This window comes from Pyrus communis, chromosome 10 (genome assembly GCF_041283825.1).
Source record: "Pyrus communis isolate YQ-2024b chromosome 10, ASM4128382v1, whole genome shotgun sequence".
Taxonomy (NCBI): Eukaryota; Viridiplantae; Streptophyta; class Magnoliopsida; order Rosales; family Rosaceae; genus Pyrus; species Pyrus communis.
In genome coordinates, this window is record NC_142574.1 from 16,582,146 (window position 1) to 16,605,659 (window position 23,514).

The window sequence follows — 23,514 nt, forward strand, 5'->3', positions numbered from 1 at the left end:
CAAGGATCGACGTACTTAACATATGCCATAATACTGCATTGGAAGGCCAAGTCGTCCCTTAGGTGGGGTGTCCGCACCTTCCACGCGACACGGTACAATAACAGCTAGCCAATCATCTGCTCCTAACCTGAAGCATGGCAGACCTCCTGGTTCAAAAGATTCACAACCCCAGAAGAGGAAAATGGCACAAACTAGTGACCTTAGTCTAAATTCGACATTGCTTACTCATACGTTCCAACACATATGGTTATTTTAGACTATGGTGATGTCTTAGACGAGACATACTAGCCTCCCGAGAATCGCGAGATTTCCATCCATTACACAATATTGGATGAGGTTTGGAATCGGAATGAGATGATCATCGATGATGCATTTGTGTACACAGTAGCTACTAACATCATACGTAGCAATGACTTCTGTTAATAAATGTCGATGAAGAATAGATTGGTTAAACTGGAAACAAGCAATCTAGGTCAAACTCGATTCACTTGCGAAACACAAGGTGTTTGGGCCCGTATCTCCTACTCCAGCACATGTGAAGCCCGCGAGCTACAAGTGGATTTTCGTAAGGACACATAATGAGAAGAATGAAATAATGCGATACAAAGCACGCCTCGTAGCACAAGGCTTATCTCAATGCCCTGGGATTGATTATGAGGAGGCGTATTCCCCCGTAATGGACGTCATAAAGTTCCGCTGCCTTATCAATTTGGTAGATTCCGAAAAAACTGAATACGCAGCTTATGGACGTGGTAACCGCGTATCTTTTTGAAGATCTAGATACAAAACCTACATGAAAGTTCCAGAAGGACTTCTATTAATTGGTTCAAATAGTTCTAGACTATCTCGATTAGATTGAGGATATCTCTCTACGGATTGAAACAATCCGGACGGATGTGGTATAACTGTCTGAGTGAATATTTGACAAGTAAGGGTTATGTGAACAGTGAACTATGCCCATGCGTGTTCATCAAGAAGTCACGTTCTGGATTTGCGATAGTTGCAGTTTATGTCGACGACTGAACCTCATCGGAACTCCCACAGAGCTTGAGGAAATTACCGTTCACTTGAAATCGAAATTTGAGATGAAGGATCTTCGGAAAACTCTATATTGTCTCGGCTTGGAGATCGAGCATTGTTTGGATGGAATCCTAGTACATCAATCGAACTACACCAAAAAGGTGTTGTGACATTTTAAAGAAGATAAATCAAAGCCTTTGAGTACTTTTATGGTCATTCGAACGCTAGATGCTAAACGAGATCCCTTCTATCCCAAGGAAGATGAGGAAAAGATTTTGGAGCCTGAAGTTCTATACCTAAGTGCAATTGGTGTTTTATTGTACTTGGCTCAATCCACTAGAGCCGACATCTCTTTCACTGTTAATCTTTTGGCTAGATACAGTAATGCGCCTACATGCAGATATTGAAATGGTGTTAAAGACATTTTCCAGTACCTTATAGGCACCACGGATAAAGGCACCATGGATTTAGGCTTGTTCTACACCCATGAATCCTTAAGAGGAGTCGCCACCCCCCTCGATCATCGAGTTGATTCTCGTCTCGTTGGTTATGCAGATGCTAGTTATCTGTCTTACCCACATAGGGCACGTTCTCAAACGGGCTATTTCTTTACCATTGGAGACATCGCAATATCTTGGAGGTCTACCAAGCAAACGTTAGTTGCGACTTTTTCGAACCATGGTGAGATTCTCGCCTTGCATGAAGCCTTGCGTGAGTGTTTTTGGTTAAGAGTAGTCATGGTACATATTCAAAGCACTAGTGGTCTTTCTATCGTTGTTGACCTTTCTATGACAATCTTTGAAGACAATGCAACATGTATCGAATAGTTAAAAAATGAAGACATCAAGGGAGACAACACTAAGCATATAACGCCAAAGTTCTTTTATTCTCACCAGCAACAACAGCGTCAGAACATTGAAGTCAAGCAAATCCATTGCTAGGACAACCTGGCTGATCTCTTTACCAAGTCATTGCCCAAGTTTACTTTTCAGAAGCTCGTCCAAGGAATCGGTATGCATAAATTATCTGAGTTGAATTGCTTGTAGTTCTATTTTTTGGAAGTTATGTCTAACTCAGGGGGAGTATCCTAAAGCATACTTACTTGATCTTAATGTACACTTTCCTACGATTAGAGCATTTTTCTCACTGGGTTTTTGCTGCCTAACGAGGTTTTGATGAGGCACCCATCTTGGGATGATCATACTTCGTTGAGTTCACTACTTTTGTCCTGGATGATGTTTGTTTTAGACATTATGCATACTTCTCACTTTTCTTCTTAGTCTATGGGTTTTGTACCTACCTTAGGTTTTACCATAGCGAAATTTTGTGAGTTTTACTGCCAATGCATACTTTCTTGCATTCACCCATTGTTCGGACGACTTCATCAACTATTCTACCTCAACTGCTGAAGATCTGATGAGATGTTTTATTTGAGAATTTACACACTCAAGGAGGAGAGTCCTATTAGATTAGGAATGTGATTGTGTGAATCCTAGTGTACCTAGGAATATCTTGGAATATTCCCTAAGTTAGATATTATTCTATTAGAATTGTAATCTTATTAGGGTAATGATATAACCTATCTTGCTACTATAATAAAGGCACAATGGGGTGATATAACACATACCTCAGAATTACATATCTCTTTCTCCTCTCTCTTGTCGTCGGTCCTCTCCCTCTCTAATCCTAAATACAGTTTTGTAAAACCAATCACCAATAAATATCGTACTTTTCTTATGAAAAAAAATAAAAAACTAATCATTAACAATACCCAATTCTTTGTGACAAGAACAGAGATATCATTTATTAATCTCGTACCAGCTTGCCCTAATAAAATTTGAGGGATTAATATGAGACTACAAAACTAACGGACAAAATTAACGCAAGACTTTGCGACTCAAATAAATTAATTGCTTTAGCTTATACTCATTCAGTATGAAATCTCGACCAATCAACGGCTACATTTGTCTTATTTCTTTAATTCTTTTCCCCCTCTAAGTGATGTTAATTCATGATTACAATCAAGGGGGATTATTCTTTTGAAACTTGAGAGAGGTAGTTGCCATAAAGTCATACCAAAAGATCACAATCTAAGTGGGGGCTAGGAGAGAACATTATTATTCACCTAAATTATAAGATAAGACCTCCACATTCAATGAGAACAAAATTCCAACTTTGATAACCCTTTGAGGCTATAATATAAGCACTTGTCTCTAACTAGCTACTGTCAAAATTTCAAAGTTTTATTACTCTCCAGCAACCACCAATCCCAAAAACCAGATTGCTTACTTAGCTGTATTATTCCCAACTAATGTGCAATAATTTTGATACAAGCCTATATGATCGTATTCAACTATTATCCCTGTGATTGTTAGATAATCATTTTGTGTGCTTTTTTCCTTGCACATTTGTATTTAGCACTGTCATTTGGACAAGGAAAATAAAAAAAGGTGAATCCTGTTAATATATCTCAAATCGACTGTATTTATAAGAAATTAATAGTTTAAATATCCTAACTTCACTTCAATTAATACTGAGTCATTTTGTGATAAAACCTCACACATAACAAATTTTGTAGATGGTAATTACCAATCTCGAGATAATATTAATGTTGTTGGAAGTAGGCCTTTGACCCGTCTCTCTAATATTTAATTTGACCAAAACCATGATTTAATTCCCTATAGTTTGGGTCAAGTTTTACTTTATAGTCTATCAAGTTTCATTAGTCCCTGTAACAGGTTTGACACGCATGTGAGGTGTATTGCACTTGTTGAAAAATCCAATTTACCCTTCAGATTTTACACAAAATTTTAGTAACTAGTGAATTAAGTGGCTAAATTTGATAAAATTTAGAACGTAGAAACCAAAGTGAAACTTCACCCAAACTGCAAGAAACTAATTAAAGTAACAGGACATTACGTTGTGACATAAAATAAAACAAAATTACTTATTTTCCATTACATTGTCAACCAAAGGGGTTACATATAAAAAGGAGATTACTAGGAAAAGAGGCTCACGAAATAAGATATTCAAGATGCCTCTAAAACACTGACCAAACAAATGCCTGCTTTTATCCTCACCTATAAAAAAACCCTAGGGGACGCAAAGGGATGAGTTGCATTTCGCAAACTCCTTGAAGGAAAAAAAAAGTCTCATAGACAAGCTGTGAGATAACTTGCTTCAACAGGTGGGTAAATAAGCATGGTTAAAGCATGGTAAACAAGTTAACCATGCAAAAAAAAGGTGATGTGAAAAAACCCGCCTGCAAAATAATCTGACAGCAAACAAGCTTGAAGGTAACTTAGTGAAGGATTGCAGGCCTTTTAAACATAAATTCTTAAAAAGGGTACTTAAACTTGGTCTGGTTGGATATTTGAGGAAATACTCCTATGTATTCTGAAGCTTCTGCAGCAAAGACCATATCGAATGCTGCACGTAGATTCTTTTCACATGAACAGATTGAAAGCTGTGCGTAGATTCTTGACGAGATCCTGCACCGAGAGGCTGAATTCCGCTTCCATCTGCCAAAGATCAAGATATTGTTTCAAAATTGACTTTAGATTAAAACTAGGGAAGTGATTTCCACACACCAATTTTATCCCCCAACACGCCCTTGTTTATTTCTACTTTTTGGATTGGATAAAAAAAGAGTCTAAGGGACAAAAATAAACATTGGTTACGAAGCAACAAATTTCATTCATGCAATTGAGAAGGAAACTTACCTGAGCAATAATGGTAACGTCAAGAGCACAGCTCCCAAATGTCATGACACTACTATTGATGAATTTTAATTGGAGCTTCTCAACCTCTGATATTGTTTTCTCCACAACTCCTTTCCTTTTCTCACAGTGGATTCTTATCAAGACATTGTTGTCACAGAACCTTGCTTCGATTTCAGGTAGTGTTGCGTCAAACGGGCCTGTGGAGTTGCTTTCGTCTGAGGAAGTTTTGTCACCATTGGAAAAAAGCTGTGTTTTCTTCACAAACATGACCGATTCCATGTTTTTGTTTCTCGTCTGTTCCTCAAGTGTCTTTACCTTGTCCTGCAGTTGTTTGATGTACTTGATTGAATCTCCCAGAACAGAAGCCTTGTCCATCTGTCATAACATGAAGAACCACTCACGATTAGAAACGCCATTCAGCTGGTAAAAAAAAATCCAAATTTCAAAATTGATACCATCCCAAAACCTACTGGTTGCTTGGAGTAAAAGCAAGACAATCAAATGTAAAAGAATGCCTTGAATAAAATCTGCAGTGAATTGTTAGATAGAGGATATAATTTCTGTTACCTTCTTTAGGCCAGGAATGAGTGCAGATAAAGCTATGAACCGCTGGCTGAGCTTCTCTCTGCGCTTCCTTTCTGCGATAATATGATCTTGAGTTGCTGAAAGACGAGGGTTTGTGCTGTTCATATTTGTTCCCTGACTGGCCTTAAATAAACAATTTTGGTTTCCAAATGAACCTTGAGAAAGCAATATATCAGAAGGGAGACTGTTGGTGCTCTTTGAACACACTGCTGCTGCCTCCTCCTTAGGCTTAAGCACCGCCATTTGGTTTGCGTGATTAGAATTGATGAACGAAAGAATGTTTGGTGAGGAAGCAACTTGTGGATTCGATCCAAGATGATTGGTTTTGCATGAAGTCCATCCATCGGTTTTGAGCTGTTTCGCCGGTCCATCAATACCAGTATGAGAATTATCGATAGGAGTTTTGAAGTTGAAAGTTGGGTGGAAGTGAGAGTGTTGTAAATTATCTCCAATTGCAGTTGCTAGTGGGAGCATACCGAGCTCATCCAAAGAGTTCATGTACTGCAACTGGTTGATGAAGAAGGGATCTTCCATTCCCTGTAAGTTAAACAATTTCTTTCTTTATTATCAAATTCAATAGACAATATTAATCAAAAATAATGAATGAAACTGTTTCGAACAAGTCCAAAACTTTAATATTAATACAATTTCAAATTATTAATTATGTGCCAAATAATCCTTGAATTTTTACACATAAAAAGGCAGAAGCTTTGTTGCATATTTTTATCTTTGTCCAAAAAGTAAAAGACACCAAGGGTTTCTGCAGAATTAATTGTCTTACCAGCTCAGATAATCCTCCTCTTGATGAAATCTCCATTAAATTTGCTTCTTTTTCTTGGTGACCTAGAGCTCAAGGGAGGTTCCTGGAAAAACAAAATCATTGTAACAGGTTACTGGCCTCGTACAAAACAATCCGCTCAACGTGTTCTATTAGAATGAAAGTATCAACAATTGGTAAAGGAAAAAATTAAAAGAATTAAAAGAAGCCGAAAATGTTGTAAGAACGCATGCAATACTTCCGTCTCTAATGTGGGATCTCTTAACAGACTCCCTTTCGGTACAAAATATGCAAATCAAAACTCTAAAATTGTGCAAGAAAAAACAACCCAAAACTTTGGAAGAAGAAGCTGAATCATACGACAAATATTTAGTAAGTAGTATTAGAAGTAAGAAAGTTTACACTCGAACAATTAATGACCAAAGCTTATTCTTCTTGCAAGTGACTCTCCCTTAGAGATCGTACAAGACCTTGACCCGCAGCTTCAAGCTTTTATAGCTCTTGCCAAGTTCTTGTGTAGTTCATCTCTCTCTCTCTCTCTCTCTCTCTCTCTCTCTCTCTTATAGGTAGCATGATTTGATTACTAATGTTCCCATTATTATTTTAAGTTTGTACTATTGTTCCTTGTGAATTTGTTTGAATGCTAACTATAGCTAGCAAGCAAATTAGATTATTAATTTGTTTGATGCTAAATTATGGATTAAATATAGAGATTAACTAGAAATCCAATTTTGTTGCTTAGTGGACTTCTGGCACCAACTATCTAGCCATTGAAATTTTAATTCAAGCAGTTGGCAATGAAGCAACAACAATATTAGAATTTGGACATGTGGTCCTCCACATTGTCCCCCTTATCACCAAAGCCAACCTTGCATAGTTACATCAACAATTTTATTTATTTTTTTTCACATTCAAATTCAAAGGCAATGAGTGATTAACCATGATATATGATATATTAGAGACGTCAATTTATTATACATTTTTTAGTTATTTAAAGATATTAATTTTTTTTAGTCCGAATATTAAAGAATAATAATAAAAGATATGTTGCATCAATTAATATCTTAAAACTCGATAAAATAACTTGATATGTTTAATACTGTTAGTGATTAAATCGCAATCTAACAAATAAAACATTATCACATCAGTTAGCATCTTAATATCAAAAGAAATTGACACACCCCGACCAGGAATGTCCACTAGGATCCAGAATCGAGCCGTGCTGGCCGACATCTGGTCCCACTGAGAAGTTCTCGTGTGAGTTTCCAGAAACAAAACTATGAGGGCGTGGTCAGGGCTCAAAACAAACAATATCGTGCTACAGTGGTGAAATGGGCTCCAATTGTGAAGGACCCCGGGTCGGGATGTGACAAAATAATTTCATATTTTGTGTTATCTAATTGAACTTAGCGATTAAATCACAGTCTACTATTGTCCATGTGAGTTCAGATGTGTCGTCTGGTGTTAGGTTTGGAAAGTAATTTTAACAGGGTCAATGATGTTGACTATGTTTTGGAACCTTCCCTTGAGTCTTGGGTCCTGGCTACTTTATGGGTTTATTCTTTGGCCGACATGTTCCGTCAAACCGGCTCATCAAGAGGTTGGCTCGTATGTGATCATGACTAAACTAATTCACTTCCCTTTTCTAATTTCTAAACTACATTAATAAAATTCTTTTTATCAATTAAAAAAGATAAAAAAAAATAATTTTATTTTTAACCATAAAACAAAATCATTGGCAATAAAGTAAATTCACAAATTAAATTTTACAGTTTTTTTTAAAGCCTCACCCAAAGGTGATCCTAACATCCTTTAATTTTGAAATATATATATATATATATATAAAACGAAAAAAAAAAAAAAAAAAACTTCTCTTTCAAATCCACATTCATAAAAATCACACGATAATGAACAGTTGTGTCGTATGGTAAAGGCTCTCTAGGTTTTCTCGTAAACCCTAGGAGAGCGACGGCGGGAACATTAGGGTTTGGTGATTCAGGCTGCTGCTTCCGAAGAGGAGTAGGCGGGAGGACCAGTGGCGAGCTGCATATCTAATGGTGTGGGAGCAAGTCCGAAAATTCTCAATAACGTGCTTTCAAGTCTGTATGTGGAGTTGGGACTAGTTTATGAAGGGTATGGTGGCTATGGAGGAGATTGTATCAAAGTTCTCAGGGCAATTCGCAATTACAGAGGATGAGTACAAAATTATATTGGTGGATAAGCATGAGGAAAAGTCCCTGAAATCCTCTAAGTTTTTTCTGGTGGGCAAACTTCTATCATATAAACCAGTAAACAAGGAAAGCTTCAAAAGGCAGATGCAGAACTTATAGCGACTTAAGGCGAATGTGATGATTTTTGACCTAGAAGATGATTGCTTTGCTTTTAGTTTTAATAGCCTGTATGAGCGCACGTCCATATTCTGGGGAGGACCATGGTTGTTCAATAAACAATTCTTATTGATCCTTGCGAAGACATACAATATGGCTTATCCATCGTTGGTACCTTTGTGTTATCAAGAATTTTGGGTTCAAGTGAAGGGGCTGCTGCTGAGTTACATGACAAGGTAGATGGGTGAAGTTTTGGGGAACCATTTATGGGAGTACATGCTCACTGTGTGGTGTGTGAAGTTCTGATATATACGAATAATAAAAGATACGACTGTGTTGTGTGTGAGCATGCATAATTGCATATACATGGCAACTTTTTGGGTGCTGGAAACCAACTCAAAGGTACATAGGAGACATTCAAGAGAATGATAGCTTTGACAAATATAGTACTAAACTGTGTGGAGATGATATATAACAACACTTTTTATAGACCTATACTTTAAAACTTTAAAGGATGCACCTTGATGTCAAGCACTTGGAAATCAAATATGCATCTAGAAGAATATTTTTGATTCCTAAGCAAAGTGTTGCGTGTGAATTGTGATTGTAGCCGACCAGCACTAGTAGAAAAACATGTTTGCGCGATGGAGCAAATTTTGTCGCGCAAATGGCCTTTGTGCGATGACACTTTGCTCGACAAAGGCTGGCGTCGTGCAAAACAGCTTTGCGCGACAGAGGCACACCGACGTCACGCAAAACATCTTTGCTCGACGCCAGCCTTCATCATGCAAAGGCCGTTTGTGCGATGTTTTGTGCATCACGCAATATTTTGGCGGCAAGCCAAGAATGCTTTATCATTTTTTTTTTCAACTTTGCGTGACGTAGGTGCACCTATATCGTACAAAACAACTTTGCACGACGTAGGTTCACTTACGTCGTGCAAAGTCAACGACTTTTTCTGCTCCACTTAATCAGTTTGGGAGGCAGAAACTGCAAACCCAGTTGCAACAGCTACCTCCCTCCCCTATCTCTCTTCAAAACCTTCTCCAACCCTTCCCTTGCTCATAAATTCAACATACAAATATTTCATCTCTTTTCATCATGCAATCCCTCCCTTGCTCTTAATTTGTTGTAGCTTTTATATTACAATGAAAATGAAGTGTAAGAGAAATTCCCATCACCTTCATCTATGGATTTGGTTGTCATCCAAGTCCCACAAGATGATCATGTTTTCTCGTTATGTCTGTGCTACTAGGCCAGTATGCCAAAGCAATATCTTCCCTTTTTAGGCCAACCAATTGCATTATACAGGTAACTGACTCACACTCTCTCAGTTAAACCACTTAGGGAACTTTTCTAATTTTAGGACACAACTTATCAAACCAACTACAATGCGTTATTTTTTTTAATTAGCTGAATGTTTATTTGGTTTATTATAATGATGAATAAGCACTTTCAGTTTGTAACTTTAGAAGGATTATAAAATGAATGAACCTTGGTGCTTTGGACTATTTGGCTGTAAGACCCAGTTGCTTGGAGATGCCAAAAGTTCCTACCGATAATACCAAGTTTGAGTTGGTGGATTATTGGATGCCAATTTCTAGACACAGTTACTCTTTTGTGATTGAAACCTGACCTCTTTGGGTCTTTATAGTTCTAGTTGCAATAGTCATTTTCAGATTCTCTTGTGTAGATGCGTAAAGTGAAATAAAGGGTGCATAAATCACTTTATATTACAATGAAAATGAAGTCTAAGATAAATTTAACTACATTTAAGATGTCACAGTGTACATAAATCACTTTATTTTCTTCACTAAATTAATTTTATCTATTTTATTTAGTTTTAGTAATTATTGTGATTTAGTTTATTTGTACAATGTGTTTCCCATCAAGTTCAATGGTATATATATATATTTACTAAGTCGAAGATTTTAATATATTTATTTTGTACTCATAAGCAAAAGGGCAAAAAAAAAAAAAAAAAAAAAAAAAAAAAAAACTTTGTGCGACGCAGTTGCACATGTCGCGAAAAGTATTTTTTTTTTTGTTGCCCTTTTGCTTTTCTTTTGGGGTTCTTGCATTGTCTTTTTCTTTTGTGGTATCCACTTGTGTAAATGTTTTAAATTGACGATTGAATTAGTTCATTGTATTCATACATGTTTAAAAAGTGTAGCTGTAAAAAAATCATCAAAATCAAAGTTAAAATAACCGTTAAATCGTGCTTTTTCGTTTATAGCCGTTGAAAAGGTTTGTCCCGTTACATAATCTCTAAATGTTTGTTTTTTGCGATTTTTGACGTATGCGATCTCGAAGCATATACAAACAAGTTTGACGGTTGGATTGTTGAAACTAGTTTCGTACAATGCATTTCCCATCAAAACGATAGATTCACTAACACTTAATTTATTTACACTTTCATTAAGTATAAATTAAGATTTTGTGGTGTCCACTTATGTAAATATTTTAAATTGACGATCAAATTAGTTCATTGTTTCATATAGGATCTAGGAGTGTAGCTATAAAAAATCATCAAAATCAAAATTAAAACTACTGTTAAATCGTGATGTTTCGTTTATAACTGTCGAAAAGTTTTGTCCCGTTATTTGATCTCTGCATGTTTGTTTTTGACGTATGCAATCTCGAAGTATATACAAACAAGTTTGACAGTTGGATCATTGGAACTAGTTTCGTACAATGCGTTTCCCATCAAAACGATAGATTCACTAACACTTAATTTATTTATACTTTCATTAAGTATAAATTAAGATTTTGTGGTGTCCACTTATGTAAATATTTTAAATTGACGATCAAATTAGTTCATTGTTTCATATAGGATCCAGGAGTGTAGCTATAAAAAATCATCAAAATCAAAATTAAAACTACTGTTAAATCGTGATGTTTCGTTTATAACTGTCGAAAAGTTTTGTCCCGTTATTTGATCTCTGCATGTTTGTTTTTGGCAATTTTTGGGGTATGCGATCTCAAAGCATATACAAACAAGTTTGAATGTTGGATTGTTGAAACTAGTTTCGTACAATGTGTATCCCATCAAAACGATAAATTGCCTAACACTTGTTGATTAATACTTTCATCAAGTATAATATAAGATTTTGTGGTATCCACTTGTGTAAATATTTTAAATTGACAATCGAATTAGTTCATTGTATTCATATAAGATCCAGGAGTGTAGCTGTAAAAAATCATTAAAATCAGAGTTAAAACTACCGTTAAATCGTGTTTTTTCGTTTATAACCGTCGAAAAGTTTTGTCCCGTTACTTGATTTGTGAAAGTTTGTTTTTTGCAATTTTTGGCGTATGTAATCTCAAAGCATATACATACATGTAATTGTCCCGTTACTTGATTTGTGAAGGTTTGTTTTTTGCAATTTTTGGCGTATGTAATCTCAAAGCATATACATACATGTAATTATTATGCTTGCAATATGCATATGATCTTCCTTGACTGAAATGTAATGTTTCTGTTTTCAGGATGCTTTGGAGCCGTATATGAGTCAGAGAACATGGGAGGCCATCATTGAAACTATGTGGAAGGTCTGAACAAACAGCTGGAGAAGAGTGACATACTATATGGCTACACTTTCGATGAACTTGTCAAAGAAACATATAATAATGGGAATCCTTTACCTGAATTTAGCAACGCTGCTCAGGTATCTACTAAATCGTTAGCTAATTTGTATACATTTCTTGACTGGATCATTTTTAAATTCTATCAATGAGCTTGCATAGGGGCCACTGATCAAAGATATGAAACGTTTAGCTACAGGCTGTTATTTGCTTAGTTGACTTTCTTAAATGTATTACCACCAAACAATATGTGATATAATCGTGTAGCCTGAAGCAGAACTGATTCTAAAGCTTGTTCAAATTTTTAGTTTTCCTGATAGGTTGTTCCTAAAGGTTTAGGGCAGTTTCGGACTAGTTTAAAACTCGCTAACTTGAAGTCCAGTCTTGGTAATAACATGAAAAAAACGTTGCAAACGGGTGACATATTGCGTAAAGTGATTTGCAACAAGGAAAGTTTTCATTTTCCTTGTTTTCATTTTCATTTTCACCTAATGTGCTTACTATTAACAAAACTTGCATATATCAAAGTATTGAAAACTGCTTAGAGTTGTTGCAGCATCATCATCTGGCCTGAGACACTGATATTTCTCACAAGTAGAGTAATATCTGGTTTTCATTTTCTTGAGATCCAAAAGCTAACTGAAATAGCTGTCTTGATGGATACAGATGAATTTGGTTTGTATTTATAATTTCTGTCCTGGACTATGTTAGGTTGATTATGTGTGGGTTATCTTTGCTTTAAGAAGATTGTGTTAATAGTCGTAAAATCGTGAGCATAGTACAATGATATCTGCACTGTATGGATAGGAAAATTGATGGAAGGAATGAGGGTTCTAGATATCATTAAAAGGCCATTACAGATTCTTTGTGACAATACTGCTATAGTTTTATATTCTAAGAACAACAAGAGGTCTTCAGGAACCAAGCACATGCATATCAAGTACAGATTGGTCAGGGAAAAGGTCAAGACATTGACATTGATTCATTATTTATGGAATTAATTTCGAGTCTTGATATGCTGAGTTAGTGGGAGTATGAAATGGTTATAGTTCGACTTAAATAAGTAAGCTAGTTTTCTCATAGAACCTTGAGTTGTAGTTTGTTTCTAAATGGTTTGAATTCGTGCATTTGTCTTCATTGTTAGTCGTTTTCGTCTAGTTTTAATTACATGTCTTGTTTGGTGAATATATCTATATCTACACTTGATGAAATTACTGTTAACCATCTTAGTAAAAGGTTCCTCTTTTAAATTGCACTTGTAATTACCATACCAAAATCTTACAGTGGAATCCCGTCATAAAAAACTGAGATAAGTTGATTATCCCCAAGCCCCAAACGCCCTCCCCCCCGCTGCCTCTTTTGCGCTCCTTTGGCTCTTTTTTGGTCGTTTTGTCTCTTCATACTTTGGTCATGTATTCATATATTTCTGGTACACTGTTGTAGGTGAATACACACCTCACGTCCCGCCCAAAATTACTTACTAGGCATGGAGAGAGTAAGGATAATGTTAGAGGTAGAACTGGAGGAGACAATCCTTTGAGGTTTGCCTTTGCTGTTGATTAACTTGATTAACAATATTGGTTTATTCATGTTAAAATATGCAAAGTATAGTAACCGCTCAAACTTATCTGATCCTCAATTCTTTCCTCATTTTTTTACACTTAAGTATGTTGCTATTCATGTTTCTATTTGCTAACATACAATGGTGTTGCTCCCTCCACAGTTTCATTTCAGTCTATTATGCTGGGCACATGAAGGACCTTGTACGAGCCATATAGATTTTCAGCCTCTAAATCTCGCTACCAATACCTGATCTTGCTACACCTTCAACCTTCGAGCCATTTCACTCTGCCGATACCCAATAACCACTTCACTTAGAAGACTACTTGTAGTTTTTTCTTTTTTTATTCGGACATCTTGTATGTACATTTTCATATATTTTATAATTAAATACTTTTCTTTGGTTAATTAATTATTGTTTAGAATTTAATTACAATATTATTAAGAATTTTAAAAATAATATTTTTGACCAAAACCAAAAAAGGGGTTTGCATAAAAAGAGACCTAATGCACTTTGCGTAATGCATCCTACGTCACGCAAAGCCACTTTGCGTGACGCATCCCTGCGTTGCGACGTACGTTTCTTCTTCGTCACGCAAACCTTTATGTCACTGCCTTGGTACGACAGTTAGCGTGCGACGAAGGTTCGTTGGGCTAAGTTTTGTGCGACGTTTTTTTGACTTTGCGCGACGAAGGACCTGTGTCGCGCAAAGTGTTTTTTGTACTAGTGCAACTTGTTGAGCTAATAAACCAAGAAAATAATAGGTATTAAACCAGTAAATGGCTTTTAAATCTTACTTGATTTCTCAAATTCTAAGGAGAATTTGGTTACAATTAAGGAAAACGTCAAAGATGTTATAAAAGGATTAAAGTTTGAGAGATAACCTTTTAAGTGGTGGGTGCAAGGTAGATGTAAAATGTCACACTAAAATTATAGCACAGGCAGATAACAAATAAAAAGGCAGAGGAGTAGATGATGTTACTGATATTTTTCTCTAGTTTTCTTTCTTCTTCTTATTTTCTTGTAACTTACAAACATGCGGAGTGCTCTATTTATAGAGCGTCTCCAAACTGATGCAGTTAATGCATCCTGAAATTTAAAACGTATCCTCTGACATTACAATTCACTTTCCAATTTCACTTTGCATGGGCATTGAAAACTTTGCCCATGCAGAAGACTTTTGCTTTGTGGGCATTCATTGCCATCAGACATTAGACTTTTCAACACTCCCCCTTGGATGCCCACATATCAACATGAGTTGCCTCGTTAAAACCTTGCTTGGAAAAACCCAGTGGGAAAAAACCATAGCGAAGGAAAAAGAGTACAACTTTTCCTGGATCGTTGATATAGTGTCAAGTATGCTTATGTTGCCTCGTTGAAACCTTGATAAGAAAAACCCAGTGGGAAAAATCCTAATCGAAGGAAAAAGAGTACAACAAGCATGTATCAGGGATGCTCCCCCTGATATGTATCTCCCCCTGATTCCGCATTTTCCAAATTTAGCTGTTTGGTAAGTCGACGTAATCCGATGCCTTGCACTAACTTCTGAAATGTGCACTTTGGTAGAGATTTGGTGAACAAGTCTGCCAGATTTTCATTTGAACGGATTTGTCTGACTTCAATAACTTTAGCCTTCTGAAGCTCATGTGCACTGAAAAACTTTGGAGATATGTGTTTAGTCTTATCGCCCTTGATGAATCCTTCCTTCATTTGGGCAACACAGGCTGCATTATCTTCATGGATGACAGTTGGATTGTCTGTCTTCGAAGTTAGACCACATGAATTCCGGATATGATGGATCATTGATCTTAACCAAGAACATTCACGACTTGCTTCATGTAAAGCAAGTATTTCTGAATGATTTGAAGATGTAGCAACTAATGTTTGCTTGGTTGAGCGCCATGAGATTGCTGTATCTCCATTCTTAAACACATATCCAGTTTGTGAGCGGGCTTTATGCGGATCAGAGAGGAAGCCATATCTAACAAGGACCTGGTCATCTGTGGAGTTCTTTGAGTAGAAGAGACCCATGTCTGTTGTCCCACGAAGGTATCGCAATACATCTTTGATACCCTTCCAATGGCGAATTGTTGGAGCAGAGCTATACCTTGCTAACAAATTAACTGAAAAAGCTATATCTGGTCTAGTACATTGTGCTAAATACAACAAAGCACCTACTGCACTCAGATATGGTACTTCTGGACCAAGGACCAGCTCATCATCTTCTTTTGGACGAAATGGATCTTTCTTAATGTCCAAAGAACGAACGACCATTGGCGTGCTTAGTGGATAAGCCTTGTCCATACCAAATCGCTTCAGAATTTTTTCAATGTAAGCTGATTGGTGGACCAAAATCCCACTAGCACAATGCTCGATCTGCAGGCCGAGACAATATTTTGTTTTTCCAAGGTCTTTCATTTCAAATTCGCTTTTCAGATATTCAGCAGTTTTATTGAGCTCTTCAGGAATCCCAACTAGATTCATATCATCAACATATACTGCCACTATAGCGAATCCAGAATTGGATTTCTTAATGAACACACAAGGGCAAATAACATTGTTGATATACCCTTCTTTGATCAAATACTCACTGAGACGATTATACCACATTCGTCCAGATTGCTTCAGACCATACAATGATCGCTTTAATTTGATCGAGTGCATACCTCGTGGTTTATTACTTGTTTCAGGCAACTTAAGTCCTTCAGGGACTTTCATATAGATGTCAGTATCTAATTCTCCATATAGATACGCAGTGATGACATCCATAAGTCGCATGTCAAGTCTTTCTGAAACCTCTAAACTTATTAAGTAACGTAACGTAATTGCGTCCATTACAGGAGAGTATGTCTCCTCATAATCAATTCCAGATCTTTGAGAAAAACCTTGTGCAACGAGTCGTGCTTTGTATCTTGCGATCTCGTTTTTCTCATTGCGTTTCCTTGTGAATACCCATTTGTAACCCACGGGGTTTACACTAGGCGGGGTTTGGACTACTGGTCCAAAAACATTCTGCTTTTCCAAGGAATTTAATTCTGCCTGGATTGCATCTTTCCACTTAGGCCAATCCTGTCTCTGTTTGCATTCATCAACAGAACGGGGCTCAATATCATCACTTAAGATGATTTCAGTGGCTACTGCAAATGCAAACATATCATCGATGATTATTTCATTTCGATCCCACAATTCATTTGTACATGCATAATTTATGGAGATTTCTTTGCTTTCATGTACTTCTGTCTCTTCAGGGACAGATGTCTCATCAAGGACATTTTCTTTTTCTGGAAGTCCAGAATGATGAATTGTGGATGTATCATTCATTTTCTCTTCCTGAATGATTTCATTTGGATTCAGTTGTGCCCTCGACTTTCTCTTTCGAGGAGCTGAATCTTTTGAACCTTGGGGTCTACCACGCTTCAGGCGTGCACCAGATGAATCATTTGCTGCCACTTTATTTTGTCCAACAGGGACATCAATTTTTGCAGGTGCATTTGTAGCTGGTATATGTGATTTTGTCACTTTCATAGCATCATTAAATGCATCTGGCATTTGATTGGCAATGCTTTGAAGATGAACGATCCTTCTCACTTCATTTTCACATTGAATGCTGCGAGGATCAAAATGAGACAAGGTGGGAACAACCCATGTCAGCTCTTTCCGTTCTTCTGGAACGGTCTTTTCTCCCCCTAACGACGGGAAAATTGTCTCATCAAAGTGACAATCAGCAAAACGAGCTGTAAACATATCACCTGTCAAGGGTTCCAAATATCTAATGATAGATGGTGAATCAAAACCCACGTAAATTCCCAGTCTACGCTGAGGTCCCATTTTAGTGCGTTGCAGCGGTGCAATAGGCACATAAACAGCACAACCAAAAACTCGTAAATGGGAAATGTTTGGCTGATGTCCAAACACGAGTTGTACTGAAGAGTATTGATGGTTGGCTACAGGTCTCAATCGAACCAATGATGCAGCATGTAAGATGGCATGTCCTCATGCAGAGACTGGCAATTTGGTTTTCATAAGCAGAGTGCGAGCTATTAACTGAAGCCGCTTGATCAATGCTTCTGCTAAACCATTTTGAGTATGGACATGAGGAACAGGGTGTTCAACATCAATGCCCAATGTCATGCAATAATCATCAAAGGTTTGAGACGTAAATTCACCAGCATTATCAAGTCGGATTGACTTAATGGGATAATCTGGGAACTGTGCTCGTAACTTAATTATTTGAGCAAGAAGTCTCGCAAAGGCTACATTCCGAGTAGACAAGAGACAAACATGTGACCATCGGGTAGATGCATCAACCAAAACCATAAAATATCGAAATGGTCCACATAATGGTTGAATAGGCCCACAAATATCCCCTTGAATTCTTTGCAGAAATGATGGGGATTCAGCATCAACCTTTAGTTGAGATGGTCTAATTACCAACTTCCCTTGAGAACAAGCTTTGCAAGGGTTATCATTTAAGGCAGCAATGTGTCTGCTCACTAATGGATGTCCATTAGAGTTGGTAATGATCCTACGCATCATGGTAGATCCTGGATGACCCAGACGGTCATGCCAAAGCATGTAAACCTTTGAATCAATGAACTTCTGGTTCATGACAGTATGTGATTCAATTGTCCTTATGTATGTATAATATAATCCACTCGACATACCATGCAACTTCTCCAATATACGCTTCTGGGTATCATTGGAGGTAATGCATAGATACTCCACATTTTCTGCACTTTTTGTTTCAATGTGGTATCCATTTAGACGTATGTCTTTGAAACTCAACAAATTTCGAGTAGATCGAGTAGCATACAATGCATTCTGTATGGACAATATTGTTCCATTTAGTAACATAATCTGGGCTTGCCCTGAACCTTGAATTACATCTGAAGGTCCTGATATTGTTGTTACCCCTACTCTTGTAGGTATTAAGCTTGAGAAATACTTTCGATCACGAAGTATTGTATGTGTGGTTGCACTGTCTGCAAGACAAATATCTCCGCCATTTCTCATGTTCTGAGAATAACCACAATTTTTATCCATGCTCTCTGAGTAAGAGAATCAGAATTAAAAGTAAGTTATAACAAGAAATTTACATGCCACTTTTATTGAATCTGAAAATACTACAAGTTCAGCATAATAAAAGTACATTAATGATTCAATCGGACCGATATACTTCATTTCCCCTTTCCACAATATAGTCTGAAACATCTAGATGAGTTGTGTTCAACTGCCCTGATAAGTCAAACACTGGATCAGGTATATCCATTGGTCTACCCTGGTCGAGAAAGTTGGTCTCGACACCCTTCTCCTTGAGGGAGGCTTGATACAGATCCACTAGATGTTTTGGGGTACGACAAGTACGCGCCCAATGCCCATTGCCACCACACCTATGGCAGGCTCCTTCAGGGTTTCTAGAAGCATTATTCATATGAGCTTTGCCTTTGTGGCGATTCGTATTTTTGAAGCTCGGGCTTGAATTATGCCTCGGAACCTGGTGGTGAAACTGAACTCCATGGTTCTTGCCTTTTCTATTCCATCGACCTCGCTTGTGGCCACGTCCTCGTTTATGATTATCACCACCAGAGGATGTGGCGTTCACTTCAAGGGAAGCAGCATTCACTTCTGGGAATGGTGCAGATCCAGTAGGTCGGGAATGATGGTTTTTCATCAAGAGCTCATCATTCTGTTCAGCTACTAAGAGCACAGATATCAGCTGGTTGTACTCAGTGTAGCCTCGTGCTCTATACTGCTGCTGCAGGAGCACGTTGGAGGCATGAAATGTGCTGAGAGTTTTTTCCAGCATATGCTCCTCAGTAATAATATCCCCACAGAGCTTCATCTGAGAGATAATTCTGAACAATGCAGAATTGTATTCTGCCACTGACTTGAAGTCTTGGATCCTCAGATGAGTCCACTCATAGCGGGCCCTTGGAAGAATCACCGTTGTCTGGTGATTGTATCTGTTTCTCAAGGCATTCCAGAGAGCTAACGGATCTTCAACCGTTAAGTACTCGCTCTTTAGCGCCTCATCAAGATGGCGGCGAATGAAAATCATGGCCTTTGCCTGATCTTGAGAGGATGAGTTGCTCTCTTCCCTGATGGTATCTCCAAGATTCCCTGCTTCCAGATGAATCTTGGTATCCAGTACCCAGGTCAGGTAATTCTTCCCGGTAATATCCAGGGCAGCAAATTCAAGCTTCGCCAAGTTCGCCATTTTCTTTTCTGAAAGAAAATGAGATGTGTAAGAACTTGCAATAATATGTATTCCTGAAGGAATATGATGTTAGAACTTCTGGTTCTTACAAATTTTTCATTTTGATCTTCAGGCCAAAATGATAAGCACTCGAAACTTCTGGCTCGAGATTTTCAGGGTGAATGAGAAGGACGATCGTACCGCACCATTCTCATTGAAATAATGTAATATAGAATGGGCGATTATTCCGCACCACTCAAGTAACAGGAAAATTAAATATGCAGAGCAGCGTGGGCGATTATACCGCACCACATAAAATTGCAATGAAATTAAACAGCAGGTAAATTCAAATATGCAGGGTAGGGTGTGTGATTATACCGCTCCACCTAAAAATTGCAGTAAAATTAAATCTGTAGTCCAAGATAGGCGATGATACCGCACCGTCTTGGATCGCAGGAAGAATAAATTTGCAGTTCAAGATGGGCGATTGTACCGCACCATCTTGGATTGCAGTAGAATTAACATAAATAAATACTGAGTTAGTAATCAATCTCTACACCAAACAAGTAATCAAAGATGTATGTAACCGTTAGTTGGAGGACTATGAGCAGGCACGGAGCAAACAATTCGTCGCGAGGGTACACGGTGCAGTTGAGGCAGAGGAAGAAGATGAACAGTAAAAACCTTAAAGGAAACATTTTTTTTTTTTTTTTTTCTTTCTTTCGTTCGTTCGGCGAAGAGAGATGAGAGAATAATTATATATAGAGACTCGTGCTGATAACGTGTTATAAAAGGATTAAAGTTTGAGAGATAACCTTTTAAGTGGTGGGTGCAAGGTAGATGTAAAATGCCACACTAAAATTATAGCACAGGCAGATAACAAATAAAAAGGCAGAGGAGTAGATGATGTTACTGATATTTTTCTCTAGTTTTCTTTCTTCTTCTTATTTTCTTGTAACTTACAAACATGCGTAGTGCTCTATTTATAGAGCGTCTCCAAACTGATGCAGTTAATGCATCCTGAAATTTAAAACGTATCCTCTGACATTACAATTCACTTTCCAATTTCACTTTGCATGGGCATTGAAAACTTTGCCCATGCAGAAGACTTTTGCTTTGTGGGCATTCATTGCCATCAGACATTAGACTTTTCAACACTCCCCCTTGGATGCCCACATATCAACATGAGTTGCCTCGTTAAAACCTTGCTTGGAAAAACCCAGTGGGAAAAAACCATAGCGAAGGAAAAAGAGTACAACTTTTCCTGGATCGTTGATATAGTGTCAAGTATGCTTATGTTGCCTCGTTGAAACCTTGATAAGAAAAACCCAGTGGGAAAAATCCTAATCGAAGGAAAAAGAGTACAACAAGCATGTATCAGGGATGCTCCCCCTGATATGTATCTCCCCCTGATTCCGCATTTTCCAAATTTAGCTGTTTGGTAAGTCGACGTAATCCGATGCCTTGCACTAACTTCTGAAATGTGCACTTTGGTAGAGATTTGGTGAACAAGTCTGCCAGATTTTCATTTGAACGGATTTGTCTGACTTCAATAACTTTAGCCTTCTGAAGCTCATGTGCACTGAAAAACTTTGGAGATATGTGTTTAGTCTTATCGCCCTTGATGAATCCTTCCTTCATTTGGGCAACACAGGCTGCATTATCTTCATGGATGACAGTTGGATTGTCTGTCTTCGAAGTTAGACCACATGAATTCCGGATATGATGGATCATTGATCTTAACCAAGAACATTCACGACTTGCTTCATGTAAAGCAAGTATTTCTGAATGATTTGAAGATGTAGCAACTAATGTTTGCTTGGTTGAGCGCCATGAGATTGCTGTATCTCCATTCTTAAACACATATCCAGTTTGTGAGCGGGCTTTATGCGGATCAGAGAGGAAGCCATATCTAACAAGGACCTGGTCATCTGTGGAGTTCTTTGAGTAGAAGAGACCCATGTCTGTTGTCCCACGAAGGTATCGCAATACATCATTGATACCCTTCCAATGGCGAATTGTTGGAGCAGAGCTATACCTTGCTAACAAATTAACTGAAAAAGCTATATCTGGTCTAGTACATTGTGCTAAATACAACAAAGCACCTACTGCACTCAGATATGGTACTTCTGGACCAAGGACCAGCTCATCATCTTCTTTTGGACGAAATGGATCTTTCTTAATGTCCAAAGAACGAACGACCATTGGCGTGCTTAGTGGATAAGCCTTGTCCATACCAAATCGCTTCAGAATTTTTTCAATGTAAGCTGATTGGTGGACCAAAATCCCACTAGCACAATGCTCGATCTGCAGGCCGAGACAATATTTTGTTTTTCCAAGGTCTTTCATTTCAAATTCGCTTTTCAGATATTCAGCAGTTTTATTGAGCTCTTCAGGAATCCCAACTAGATTCATATCATCAACATATACTGCCACTATAGCGAATCCAGAATTGGATTTCTTAATGAACACACAAGGGCAAATAACATTGTTGATCTTCTTCAATTCATTAAAAACGAAATCCAAACTGTTTTTAACATGTGATTTAAAAAATAGTCTAAAATAAGTGCCCTATCATTTGCTATAGGGATGTACAATCCAGACATCCCATTTTACTTCTCACATACCCTTTGATAATTTTTGTCTGTTGATCTTCTTCAATTCATCCGATTCGACGACCGAAAATCAAAATAATGTGTATGAAGTAAATTTAGGTACGTGGATATCACATCATTTTTTCATAATCAAAACTACATGGGTTGAGGTGAAATCCATGTCAGACGTACGTCAATTGGACAAAAGTTGCCGTCCTCAAAAATTCATTATAATATTAGCCTTATTCATATTGTTCAACCGTGTCAGAAGATTCATTCAAGATCTTCATGTTTGTATATATCTATTAATTAATTATTATTCATACACTTGGGAGATAACTAGGTTCGGGCAGTATCTCCAAATTTGATATCATCAATTACACAGCTGCATCATGCATGCACGACTGATTTGTGAATTCCCTACAAGTGAGTCCAAATTATTATAAAAAATGAGCCATAAAAAGTTTAATAGAGATCGATTATCCCTTATTTTTATGAACATTACAAAAGCATACGTGGGAGATTTGTAAATTATTTCTTTTAAGTAGGGGTTTGCAAGTGGATGGTGCTTCATATTTTCTTTTACTTTCTACATATCTTGTTAATTTCTATTTTTTGATTTTATTTAATTTATTAAATCCAACGATAGAAAAAAATTAAAAGGCATGAAAAGTGTAAAACAGTATTTGGATAGCAACACCTTTTACAAATCTCTCTCAGATGCCTTAATAATGCTCATGGATGACTTTTCTAATCCCTTTTTGTTACCCTTTGAACATTCCTTACTAATTTGATCCCAATATCCTTCAAGACTTGGAAACACGTCAATTAAACATAGGCTAAGGGAACATTCTGCTATATGATATGTGGTTAACTGCATTTATTTAATGTTGATGTGTTACCAGTGGTTATAACTTAAATTGATAAAGATGAATGCCCTAATTAGTGTAATCGAATTTTATCAAACTGTTTATTTAATGTAATCAAATTTTAAACCTATCATTTATATGTAAAGATGAATATCATTGTAGTACCCATGATACTTTTTAGGCTTATATTTAGTTATACTCACTTGAACTCGAGTTCAATCATACTTTGCCTCCTTGAAACTCAAAACTAGCCATTTTGCTTTGTGAAACTCGATTT

General features: G+C 37.2%; 2 protein-coding genes across 2 annotated transcripts; both read right to left on the reverse strand.

The window, feature by feature from the left end:
* Positions 1-3,953: 3,953 nt before the first annotated feature.
* On the reverse strand, positions 3,954-6,780 carry LOC137730310 (transcription factor bHLH18). The gene is made up of 5 exons (XM_068469380.2): positions 6,508-6,780; positions 6,109-6,190; positions 5,310-5,864; positions 4,743-5,117; positions 3,954-4,541 (listed from the first exon to the last, which is right to left on the reverse strand). The coding sequence occupies exons 2-5, from the start codon at positions 6,142-6,144 to the stop codon at positions 4,467-4,469; spliced, it is 1,041 nt and encodes a 346-aa protein (XP_068325481.1). The 5' UTR covers positions 6,145-6,190; positions 6,508-6,780; the 3' UTR covers positions 3,954-4,466.
* Positions 6,781-18,656: 11,876 nt separating this feature from the next.
* LOC137728228 (uncharacterized) lies at positions 18,657-20,102 on the reverse strand. The gene has a single exon (XM_088677453.1). It carries the CDS (start codon positions 19,793-19,795, stop codon positions 18,737-18,739), a length of 1,059 nt encoding a protein of 352 aa, XP_088533579.1. The 5' UTR covers positions 19,796-20,102; the 3' UTR covers positions 18,657-18,736.
* Positions 20,103-23,514: the final 3,412 nt, after the last annotated feature.

Coding starts and splice junctions, on each gene's coding strand:
- LOC137730310 (XM_068469380.2), bottom strand. CDS start 6,144: ATGGAGATTTCATCAAGAGGAGGATTATCTGAGCTG. Junction 5,118..5,309: donor TCATTCCTGGCCTAAAGAAG/GTAACAGAAATT, acceptor ATGTTATGACAG/ATGGACAAGGCTTCTGTTCT. Junction 4,542..4,742: donor ACGTTACCATTATTGCTCAG/GTAAGTTTCCTT, acceptor GATCTTTGGCAG/ATGGAAGCGGAATTCAGCCT.
- LOC137728228 (XM_088677453.1), bottom strand. CDS start 19,795: ATGGCGAACTTGGCGAAGCTTGAATTTGCTGCCCTGGATATTACCGGG.